General features: G+C 36.7%; 1 protein-coding gene and 1 non-coding gene across 2 annotated transcripts in view; one reads left to right on the plus strand and one right to left on the minus strand.

Annotated features, from left to right (window-relative positions):
* Positions 1-12,598, minus strand: part of PPIL4 (peptidylprolyl isomerase like 4) — a 42,993-nt gene that overhangs the window by 7,956 nt on the left and 22,439 nt on the right. The window contains exons 10-12 of the mRNA XM_010381034.2: positions 11,027-11,138; positions 7,277-7,373; positions 2,172-2,319 (exon numbers count right to left, since the gene is read on the minus strand). Of these exons, the coding sequence (XP_010379336.1) occupies positions 2,172-2,319; positions 7,277-7,373; positions 11,027-11,138 (357 nt within the window). The remainder of the gene's footprint in view (positions 1-2,171; positions 2,320-7,276; positions 7,374-11,026; positions 11,139-12,598) is intronic.
* Positions 6,879-6,940, plus strand: LOC115897148. The gene has a single exon (XR_004057079.1). It is a non-coding gene; the product is annotated as a U7 small nuclear RNA (small nuclear RNA).

A 12,598-nucleotide genomic window follows, 5' to 3' on the forward strand; every position in this document is an offset into this window, starting at 1 on the left:
GGTCTTGAACTCTGAGATCAAGTGATTCTCCTGCCTCAGCCTCCCAAAATGCTGGGATTACAAGCATAAGCCACTGCACCTAGCCTACTACTACTTTTATTATCACCACTGATTCATGTGAGAAATATTTGCAGGAACCAACAAAAGTATGGCCTAAAAATGGGGTGAGCCATGAATGATAGCAATCTTGAAACAGCTAAAAGGCTATAGAAAGAAGAAATTCTATCTCTGCTAGATTATAGCAAAGAGCTAAGTACATCTATCAAATATTTACTTGCTAAATTTTTTAAAATCAATAACCCATAAAACATATAAAATAGTTACCCACAGAGGGAAGAAGGAAAAGGGGAGGGAACAAGAATGGAAGCTAGGTTCTCTAAATATACCATTTTATAGATTTCACTTTGGAAACAGTTTTTAAAACTACAAAACAAAAAATTGTTAAGGCAACCCTTAAACATTAAAAAAAAAAAAAAAAAAAAAAAAAAAGCAAGGCCGGGAGTGGTGGCTCACACCTATAATCCCAGCACTTTGGGAAGGTGAGGTGGGCAGATCACGAGGTCAGGAGTTCGAGACCAGCCTGGCCAACTTGGTGAAACTCTGTCTCTACTAAAAATACAAAAATTAGCCAGGCATGGTGGCAGGTGCCTATAATCCCAGCTACTCGGGAGGCTGAGGCAGGAGAATCACTTGAACCCAGGAGGCAGAGGTTGCAATGAGCCAAGATTACGCCATTGCACTCCAGCCTGGACAGAGCAAAACTCCATCTCAAAAAAAAAAAGAAAGAAAACAATTTAACTGAAATATGAATCTAGTTAATGTCATAATATCATAACCACGGAGAGAAACTATTTCAAGTAACTCTAAAACTAGTAATTTGCTTTATCAGTTAAGAAAGAAAAAAAAAAAGTAGTAACAATAGCCAGCATAGAAAATGTTTGCACACGCATTTTTTTTTCACTGAATCTTAACAACATGCCTGTGAAGTATTTCTCACTTTTCACAGAGGATGAAACTGTGGCTCTGAAAGTTAAAGAACTTGTCAAGATCGCTTTGATGGCAAGCAGTATAGAAATGTAAATCTAGCTCTCCTGACAGCAAATCCTTGACTGTCTATCGTACTACATTTCTCTATTTCTCCATCTTTGCTTGACATTCTCACCATCTTGAGTTCCCTCCCTCCTCACCTCAGCCCACTGAAATCCTTCTCATCCACCAGGGTTCAGCACAAATGCCTCTATGTGGTAAAACAAAAGCAAGGAGCTCTGATATAAAAAATAAAATAAAATAAAATAAAAATTTTTTGGAGACACGGTCTGGCTCTGTCGCCCAGGCTAGAGTGCAGTGGCACGATCTGAGTTCACTGCAGCCTCTCTACCTCCTGGGCTCAAGTGATCCTCCCAAGTAGCTGAGACCATAGGTGCACACCACCACGCCTGGCTAACTTTTGTGTGTGTGTATATTTTTTGTAGAGATGGGGATTTCATCACCATGTTGCCCAGGCTGATCTCGAACTCTTGAGCTCAAGCGATCTACCTGCCTTGGCCTCCCAAAGTGCTAGTATTACAGGCGTGAGCCACTGTACCTGGCCTGTAAATTGTTTTTTATTTAACTAAGAACCAAACCACAGATTGAAAATAATCACTTTTCTTGACAATAAATTTTCTTTCGGGAATTTTTAAAATTTTTTTTTAAATGTGCTGTTCAGGAGAACTTTTAGCATGCTAAAGTTAATTATCAGTGCTGTTTTTCTTATATACAATATAAGATGGCAGGATATAAATGTTTTATAGGACTTAAAAACTCAAGAGCCCTTATGTGCTATAGATAACACTTGGTAATAAATTAAGCAGATAAATGACAAAATCTTTATCAGCACCACCACACTTGTTTCTGATGGGAATAAATGAGTATCCACAGGTATGGAAATCACTCTTGCTTCACAGTGTGGAAGTATTTAATACATTATGTCAAAAATGATCTTTTATCATTTGTGATAAATATTTTTGAAAATTAAAATCCAATACCCCAGTGCAACCATTCTGCTTCTTAGAACAAACCCGTCTCTGCTTAGAATGATCCCTTACCGCCTAAATTATATCACTAAGACATTATTTACAGAGGGATAAAATATTTATTTCTTCACATCTAAGTCTGGACATTAGAGGTACCTGATTAGTATTTTTGATTGGTATGTAGTCCTCATCTTCTTTCTCTTCAGAGCAGTGACGGGTTTTCTTCTTGTGTTTTTTACTTGTGTGTGAGTGACCTGATTTTGAGTCTTCGGACTGCTCATCTAATATAAGATCATATTTTGCACTGCAGCAGTTAGTTAAGGATAAATGTGATAAATAATACTGGTAAGACATCAACACTTAAAATCTGGTAAACAAAAGAGGTCATAAGGCTAAAAGTAACTTTAAAGAAAACAGCATCTCAAAAGAGTAGAGTACATTTCTAAAGCAACACTAAAATTTTCTTTCATTATATAGTTAGGAGAAATGGAAAGAATCCTAATCCTAAACAATCTTAAAATAACGACTAGTACGCAAAAAAAAAAAAAGAAGAAGAAAAAATAAATGTATTTGTCAATAATTTAAAAAATTTAAATTTAGAAAATGAGGGACATCTTCAACTAGAAAAAATTATTATAAATTCCAATGCCCAGAAAAGCTATACAAGATAACAGGTATATTCGTATGTCTCTTCTTTTAGTTCAATCCTACAAGAGGAAATTCAGCAATGCATATCAAGTTATCATGTTTAAATTCTTTTCTTTTTTTTATTTTTTTGAGACAGAGTCTTGCCCCGTCACCCAGCCTGGAGTGCAATAGCAGGATCTCGGCTTACTGCAACCTCCGCCTCCCAGGTTCAAGCAATTCTCCTGCCTCAGCCTCCCGAGTAGCTGGCACGGGGTGGCACGCGCCACCACGCCCAGCTAATTTTTTGTATCTTTAGTAGAAATGGGGCTTCCCATGTTTGCCAGGCTGGTCTCAAACACCTGACCTCGTGATCCGCCTGCCTCAGCCTCTCAAAGTGCTGGGATTACAGGTGTGAGCCACCACACCTGCCCATCATGTTTAAATTCTAATAAGAATTTATGACTAAAGTTAAATGAACAAAAATATACATAATAGCCAGGCGTGGTGGCTCACGCCTGTAATCCCAGCACTTTGGGAAGCCAAGGCGGGCAACTCACTCGAGGCCAGGAGTTTGAGACCAGCACGGCTGACATGGTGAAACCCCATCTCTACTAAAAATACAAAAATTAGCCGGGCATGGTGGCGCAACCTATAACCCCAGCTACCTGGGAGGCTAAGGCAGGAAAACCGTTTGAACTCAGGAGGCAGAGACTTTCATGAGCCAACGTTGTACTACTGCACTCCAGCCTGGGTGACAGAGCGGAACTCAGTCCCAAAATATATATATATATATGCATAAAAGAACTACTTTTAGTAGCAAAGTGGGAACAACAAAATATCTAGTAATAAAGACATACTTAAATGCATTATAGTACTTCAATAAGATATATTATAAAGGAAGTTATCAACAATGATAAATGCTACAGAAAAAAGCCCTAGAAAGGTGTTTATGAAAATTAACATAAAAAGATTCAAGCAAAAACTACATACACCATACAACGATTATAACTACATAAGACAAAGGCTTGAAAGAAACAAGGAGAAATAAAAAGAATCATGTGTCTAAGTGATGAAGCTATGAGTGAATCTTTTTAAATTTCATATAAATGTGTTAAATTTTTTTAATGTTTTAATTCAGAGATAAGTATTTTCTTAAATATACTATAATAGAATAAGAGAAAATATAAAATATTTACAATTTCTGCTGAAAATAATCTCAACCTCAAATGTGGTTTCTGAGGAAGGCTGACATGGGCTGGAATAGTGGTTTTCCTGAGAAAGCTTATGAGGAAGCCCAACAGGCAGAGCTATGCTAGCTACATGTGGAACCACAGTAAACGCAGACATACTTCCCTCAGGACTAGAGGCTCGTGTCTGCTTCACAACGCCACATCTCAACACTTTCCGCAGGAATGTCTCACTTCTACATAAGATCAAATGAAAGACACTGTCCCTCCTAGCTTTCCATGAGATGGCTAAAGAGGGTGAGTCAGCTTGTACCATTTGATTAAGACTCCATTATCTCCAACTTCCCTCTTTTTACTATGCTACGCTGTTTCCAGGGCATCTTCTGGATCTTGCCTTTTCCAGATACACATTCCATAGCTCCTGCCTATGATTTCATTCTAATGTGTGCTCGGCACATGCTGCTCTCTCTGTCCAAATTCTTTAGAGCAGTGTTTTTCTTTTTTTTTTTTTTCTGAGACTCAGTCTTGCTCTGTTGCCCAGGCTGGAGTGCAGTGGCCCGATCTTGGCTCCTGCAACCTCCCCATCCAGGGTTCAAGCAATTCTCCTGCTCAGCCTCCCAAATAGCTGTGATTACAGGTGTGCACCACCACACCCAGCTAATTTTTGTATTTTTAGTCGAGACAGGGTTTCGCCATGCTGGCCAGGCTGGTCTTAAACTCCTGACCTCAAGTGATCCACCCGCCTCAGTCTCCCAAAGTGCTGGGATTACAGGCGTGAGCCACTGCACCCAGCTCAGAGCAGTGTTTTTCAAACTGATAATCCATCAATGGGGTACAAAATCTATTTAGTGAGCCACAACAGCACTTAAAAAAAAAAATACAGAAATACAGTATATGCCACCTAAAAAATTTTTTTTATTCTATTAACCTTTTGGTTCAAGTGTGTGTGTGTGTATGAATGATTATACCGTGACTGTACTGGGTTAAGATAAAAACTGTATTTTTTAATTTTTTTCATTTTTTTGAGATGGAGTTTCACTCTTGTTGCCCAGGTTGGAGTGCAATGGCGCGATCTCGGCTCACCACAACCTCTACCTCCTGGGTTCAAGCAATTCTCCTGCCTCAGCCTCCTGAGTAGGTGGGATTATAGGTATCTGCCACCACACCTGGCTAATTTTTTGTATTTTTAGTAGAGATGGGGTTTCTGCATGTTGGCCAGGCTGGTCTTGAACTCTCGACCTCAGGTGATTTGCCCACCTCAGCCTCCCAAAGTGCTGGGATTACAGGCATGAGCTACTGCGCCCGGCCAAATTTTTTTTTTTTTTTTTTAAAGAAAAGAAATGGAGACAGGGTCTCACTATATTGCCCCAGCAAGTCTCAAACTTCTGGGCTCAAGCCATCCTCCCACCTCAGCCTCCCAAAGTGCTGGGATTACAGGCATGAGCCACTGCACCCAGCCTATTTCTTAAATGATGGATCATACAAAAGAACACAGCACTCCACCTCAGCCCTCCTATCTCCCATATTAGCGTCGCAGCTTTGTCACTTTTTTCAGTGTTGAGGGTATTCTCTAACCTCTCAACCCTTATTATGAGTCCCATATCCCTTTGCAATATTTATTTGCAATAATTTAGACATATTTAGAATGGTAATTATTTAGTGTTTGTTCTTTTCCCCACTCCAACAAAAAAATGTAAGCACTGTGTGGGCAGGAACTGAGTATCTTTCATTGCTAAACTGGGTATGTGACAGATGCTAAGTATCTGTTGATTACTTGTCATACCCTTAAGACACTTGTTATATCTCCTGCTTTCTCACTTACCCACTATCTTGTACTTACCACTAAAATCAACACTTTTAGAAGACATCAAATCCCTCTCCCTTTGAATAAACCACAAATCTGTGAGCTCACTGCCCTCTTTTCTCCAATTTCTTCCCTGAGGTCTAGTTGGGCCAAGTTACTTCCTTCTCCTACTTCTATTTTTGATTCTTCTTCTTAATAACCTATATTTTTCAGTAATTTCTCTTTCTCTTAAGGCCCATAAAGTAGACGACACCATGCCTTCTTAACTGTCTTAAGACAACTTATCTCCACATCAGACTAGCCCCTAATGGCATTTCTCTCTTTTGCATCAACTTCAAAAGGCTAGAAGCTACACGATTCCATATAGGTATATGTGTGGTTATTTCAATTAACTAAAATTAAAGAAAACTTAAAATTCCCCTTCTTCCAGCTATAGTTATTAGTAATAAGCCTAAATTTAATTTCAAAGATTTGGCAAATGAATATCAAACGTATTCCATTCATACCTTTTATGATTTTGAGCTTTCAATCATATGCCCTTGAATGTTGATTTTTTTCTGACCAAATCTCAGCTTCTTGTTTGGTCTGTCTGCATGTGAAAGCCTCTCCTCATGCTGATTTTATCATCTTTCTTCAGACTTGATACAACTCTAACACCTCACAATGCTTTATGCATTGCAGACAGTCAACACATCTTAAAACATGAATATAGACCAGGTCACCTGATATTCATCTTTCTTGACGAGTACTTGGAAAAGAAATGTCTACATGTGTGGAAAAAAAATCCCTGAAATACCAATAGAAACTAGGAAACAAAGACCCCATTTACCAGAAAGAATCACAAAAGAAATAACTCTTGCAATGTGTGGAGTGATATATTTATAATGGCAAAAATTAGTGAATAAATTTAAATGTCATAATATAAACTGTATGTTTCAATACTTTTTACATATCTCAACCTAAAACTTGGAAGAACCTGAAGTAAATGGTCAAGTCAAAGGATCTTTTTAATCCTATAAAAGTGAACTCTTACACTCAGTAGAAGCCCAATAAATATTTGTTGTTGAAATTACAACATACTATACCGAAAGAAGTAACTTTGTAACAGAGAACAACAGGATTTTGTTATCTAAATAAGGAAGTTAAACATAAGAATGGCTAGCACAAAAGATTCAGCTTACCAATAATAAATGTTTGATTATGAGGAATAGAAAACACTACAATTACATATAGAAAATACAAAGCTAGTGTTACAGCTCTTTTAGAATCTGTCTAGTAGGCTTTCCGGTTTTTACAGGAAAGTCTCCCCAAAAAGAAAATACAAATCTTACCTGAACATCTTCTGAGAATATGGTAAATAGGAAAGTACTTAACCTAGAGTAAGAAGGTATTAATAAAAGAATTAGGCTACAGATTTCTTTCAACCTTAACTTACTCCATACACTAGAGTATAGTGAAAAAACAAAGTATATGTAAGATCTTGAAAAGAGATAGTGATAAACTAAGTTACTTCCTCACAAACAATCTGGATTCAGGAACTTTGTCTTTTATAGCTTTTGTGACTGTTCATAACACACCACACCGTACTCTACACATAGCAGATGGTCAATACATATTAACTAAGTGATTCTTGGTAAGGATACTCCTGTTTGGGCTTTACTTTATCTTTCAGAACCAAATTAGATGGTTTATCCTGTTCTTTTTCATACTCCTTGAAATCACTCTTGGTGTATTTCCCACCTATTAAGAAAAGAAAAAAGGAGTTTAGTTAAAAAAACCATCTAGTTAATCAAGAACAATAATTATTTTATAAAAGGTATAAGAGCTATTTTATAAATGGCATATACCGAGAGACAGAGAAAGGGAACAAAAGCTTGTTCCCTTCGCCATTACTAATTTTACTGAAATCAGATATCCATTTTGCTATGTAGCCACATGCTGCCACCTAACGATATATGTGAATATTACAACATCAAACTTTCAAATAAATTACACACAAATGCAGTGTTCAAGCAGAGCCATTGAACCCATGAGAACAGTAAGTCCAACGGAAAGCTGAGGATTTGGGATCTGAGTTTAAGATCTGAAAGACTTAAGTTTGGGAGAAGTGAAACTTTAAGAGACCTTTTAAAGATCTAACAAGATAGTGTGCACCTGTAATCCCAGCTACTCGGGAGGCTGAGGCAGGAGAATCGCGTGAACCTGGGAGGCGGAGGTTGCAGTGAGCCACGATTGTGCCACTGCACTCCAGGCTGAGCGACAGTGAGAAACTTTGTTTCAAAACTATCTATATCTATATCTATATCTATATCTATATCTATATCTATATCTATATCTATCTAACAAGAGATACTCTACTGCCAAATGGCAACAGAGCATCAGGCAAACAAAAGAGGGCAGGATGTGCAGAAGATCACCAAACAGCTGTGAGAGGAGAAAGTGGGTAATAGCACCAAAGACAAACTGCCTCTACTTTGAAATTCTAACTTAGGGGCAACTTTATTCCTCCCAAGTGCCAAAAATCCCTTCAGGAAAATAGGACCTACTGCTACATCCTAACTAGCTTGGTAGCACTAGAAAGGAAGAGCATTCAATGCAGCCTGTCTACTCTCAAGCCTAGTCTCCTACCAGATAAGAATTCAATTCTCAAGTCTCCCACCAGATGAGAATTCAATTCGTATCCACATCCCAGACCTGTTGACTGCCCTGCCTTTCCTATCCCTCAACTATACCACCAGGAAACGCTTTTGTAGAAAGGCTTCCTACAGAAGGGTCCTAGATTAAATGTACAAGTAAAACAAACTAGAGTTATAAAGAGAGGTTTTGACTGGGAATCCTATATATACCTTGATTGTCAGGGTTTTAAAGGAGGACCTACGGGGTAAGCAAAAAAGACAAGATCAATCTATTTGGCAATTCCAGAGACTCCAGAAACAAAAATGGCCAGCAATGTTTCCCATAAATGTGAAACAGACTACTGCAAGAGTTAAAATAACTGGTAACGGTAACAAACAGCCATCATTTATCATCGAAAAATTATTTGCCATCTGCCTGCCATTAAAATAAGTCTCACTATGGATGAGGCAGTTACCATATAACAGAAAGGGCAGCACATTAATGTAAGAGGTTCTTGACTGTAGTGGGAGGTCCTAGGTAAAACACCACTTCTCTGCAATTCATTATCTTTATTTACATTGTCTTCATTTATAAACTGAAAATAATATCAACATTTCACAGAGTTACTGGAATCATCAGACTATAAAGGAAAGTACTCAGTGCTGTGAATGACACATTACACACATTAAAGTTATAAATCTGAATCAACTGCATATATAATTATCTCAAAATTAACTGAGAATAAACTGTATGTTTATGATGGCATATACAAAATCAAAGCCTCTCCCTCCTATATGACATTTTATCTTAGGAAAAAACATGAAGAAATTTATTTAAAAGTAATAAGAAAGTAGTATTATTTATTCAATGGGTGGATAGGCTGAGAAGAAGACAGGATTGAGAGGGTAAAAAAACAAAGCAAATTTAGGGTCTGTCTAAATCTTCCGTGTATGTACTCTAAGTAAATCATGTCTCAAGATTATGCCTCAAATTCCGTATCTATAATGAGGAATTATAATACTTATTTCATACACTTCCCAAATGATACAATTAAACTAGCTCTTTGCAAGCAAAGCTCTACATAAGAGCCACTTGGCATTACTGCTGACCAGAACTATACTGCATCAGGCCAGCAGCTCACCAAGACTTCTGAATACACTTATTGGAATCTTTTGTTCACAAAGTTGTAATTATCCTATGTGAAAAAAATCTGAGTACTTCAATTTAGTTTTCACAAATCACTCAAACAGCACTGTCAAAAACTAGCCATCTGTTCTAGAAGGAGGTAAGGTTCCATGGAAGAAACTAATAGTACATAGAACTCCAATCCAAGTCACCCTCTTCCGTATCACAGAGATCACGGCTTCCACTGAGCATTCCTTGCCTACTTTAGTCACATTAATAATTTCTTCCTTCTCTGAACTCCCATAAGGTAACAGAATCTACCAAACAATTCAGCAATTCACAACTAGTGTTTTTCTTTCTTACTAAAAACAGACAAAAAAAAAAGTTCATTAAAGTCATGGGAAATGAGTGTTATAGAAAAAGAAAGTAACCCTAAAATTCCCAGTAAAATTCAGCATTACATGAGTAACTACCAAAGTGAAACCTTTTAAAAACACTGCATCAAAAACCAAAAACTCGTATTATTTCAACATACGAGAGACCCAACTTTAAGAATGACATGCTACCAGGAATGTATTTGACATATATGTATATGTGGGAAATGTAATATGTACAAGGGTGGAACATACTGCTATGGATATGAAAGAGTAAAAATTCAGAAAACCCATTAACAGGGCTGGTTCATTTTATATACTGATATGAACTGATCTTTTAGATAAACTGTTAATTGAAAAGTGCAAGGTACAAAAACAGTATGTATAGACTGCATCCTTTGTATTTTCCTTTGTAAAAAGGAGGAAATCATATATATACACACACACACACATACACATACATATGTGCACATATGTATTCAAAGAATGTAGGAGAAAGTTAGTACCAACAGGTAATAATGGTTACCTGGAAGAGAAATTAGATAGATGAGGAGCAGGAATGAATGAGACTTTTATCTACCTTTCCATGGACCTTTTCTATTTTGGATCATACGACAACTAAAACAAACTTAAAAAAATTTAAGTTGTGCACCTAAAAGACTCAAAACACCATAAAGTCAAAATAATTACTTTGGAAACATATCATTTCTGCAGTGGATGATTATTAGTAATTTATAATACAGTCAAACATAGAAAATATAATTTTTCATGTTTAAAATACACACACAGGTGCACACATGCATATGCACACACACACACACTCTACCTCAGATTCTAGACAGCAGGTTTGTAAAATTATAAATGGCAGGAGTTACATCAATTAGTATTTCTCCTAATTAATAGCACTCAATAAAAGGCTCATACAAGCAAGAAAAGCAGAACAAAAACAAGGCCAGGTGTGGTGGCTCACGCCTGTTAATTCCTTTGGGAGGCTGAGGCAGGCTGATTACCTGAGGTCAGGAGTTCAAGACCAGCCTGGCCAATGTGGTAAAACACCATCTCTACTAAAAATACAAAAACTAGCTGGGCGTGGTGGCACATGTCTGTAATCCCAGCTACTTGGGAGGCTGAGGCATGAGAATGGCTTGAACCTGGGAGACAGAGGTTGCAGTGAGCCAAGATCGTGCCACTGCACTCCAGCCTGGGCAACAGAGCAAGACTCCAGCTCAAAAAAAAATAAAAGGTAGAACAAAAACAAAAGAAGATAAACCATCATACCTTTTCCTTTCCATTTAACCTTTGCAACAGACTGGCTAAAATCCACATGTATTCTTCTGTCATCTATAAGTACATTGTCCATTTTGAAGAATGCTTTCTCACAATCTTCTTCCTGATAATAATTATAAAAACTCAAGCATAAATCTTTATGGAAAAATTTCTGTAGCTATAATACTGAAAATACAAAAAGCTTGTTGTTACAAAAATTAATGTTTGAATATTTATTACACACCCGATGCTGTTAAATCCTTTGTATCTATTCTCTCAAATCACTCTGGTAACAACCCCATGAGGTACTATCCATTTTCTTAATGAGAAAACAGAAGTTTAGAGAAGTATAGAAGTTGTTGGCAAGAGTCAGAGCCAGGATTTTAAAGAGGCAGTCCAACTGCAGTCAACAGATAAATATACACTTACTGACTGTATTATACAAGTTCACAATTCTTTTTACTCAAAATTCAACAACATCCTGAAAAATTAAAGTTGTTTTCATAAGTTTGGTGTTAAAATTACTTTGGCAGTAACACCGGACCTAATGGTAGGTTATGACCTTTTTTTAATCCACTTAGTAATAATATTCATTTGTTTCACTGCAGAAATACTTTTGTGATGGATTATGGAATGCTGACCCAGAAAGGTATTACATAATCACAGATGTAATGTATATGTGTGTGTATGCATATACCTTTCTGAATTCTGAAAAATTCTAAATTAGGAAGCCTAGTTATTCTCAAGGGTTTTAGATAATGAACTGTGAGCCTGCAATACCAAGGTCTGTGCTATGCAAGAATCCTTCCTGTCAGTAACTTCACAATTCTAAATCCCTGTTTCTGACGCTGACAGTGACATACTTCTACTTAGTACTGATCAATTTTCTTTTACATTCCTGGAAATTTATTCTTACTAGAGATAACCCAAAGAGAAGCAGATAAAATAGTTATAATTATTACATGTGTCAATAACTAAACTATAAACTCCATGAAGATACAGACAAAGCTTGATTCGTCTTTGTAACTACATCATTTAGAACATCATATGGCATTGTATCTAAAACGTAGGCAATCAGTGTACGCTTCATGAATCTGACTGATTATTTTCAGGCAGGTATAATTCTATCACCATGCCATTTCCCCAAAGAGAAAGCTCTGAGATCACTTTTTCAGGAGGATAATATTTACAAATACTCAATTTACTAACATCTAAATAATAGTTAAGAAATCTCTTCAAAACTGAAAAACTGATTCAAAAATATACATATAAATTCAAAAGTCAAAAACAGCTATGACAATCTTCAAAGATAACAAAGTTGGAAGACTCACACTGTAAGTTATCAAGACATTATAAACCTATAGTGATTAACACAATGTAACAGTGGTATATGAATAGACAAATAGATCAGTGCAACAGTAGAGCATCTAGAAACAGACTCTATACATATATGGATACCTGATTTATAACAAAAGTGGTACTACAGAGCTGTGGGGCAGGACAACTTTTTTTATTATTTTATTTTTTTCATCAGTAGAGACCTCAGAGAAAAAAGACAATCTTTTATTTATTTATTATTTTTTT

This window comes from Rhinopithecus roxellana, chromosome 4 (assembly GCF_007565055.1).
Source record: "Rhinopithecus roxellana isolate Shanxi Qingling chromosome 4, ASM756505v1, whole genome shotgun sequence".
Classification (NCBI taxonomy): domain Eukaryota; kingdom Metazoa; phylum Chordata; class Mammalia; order Primates; family Cercopithecidae; genus Rhinopithecus; species Rhinopithecus roxellana.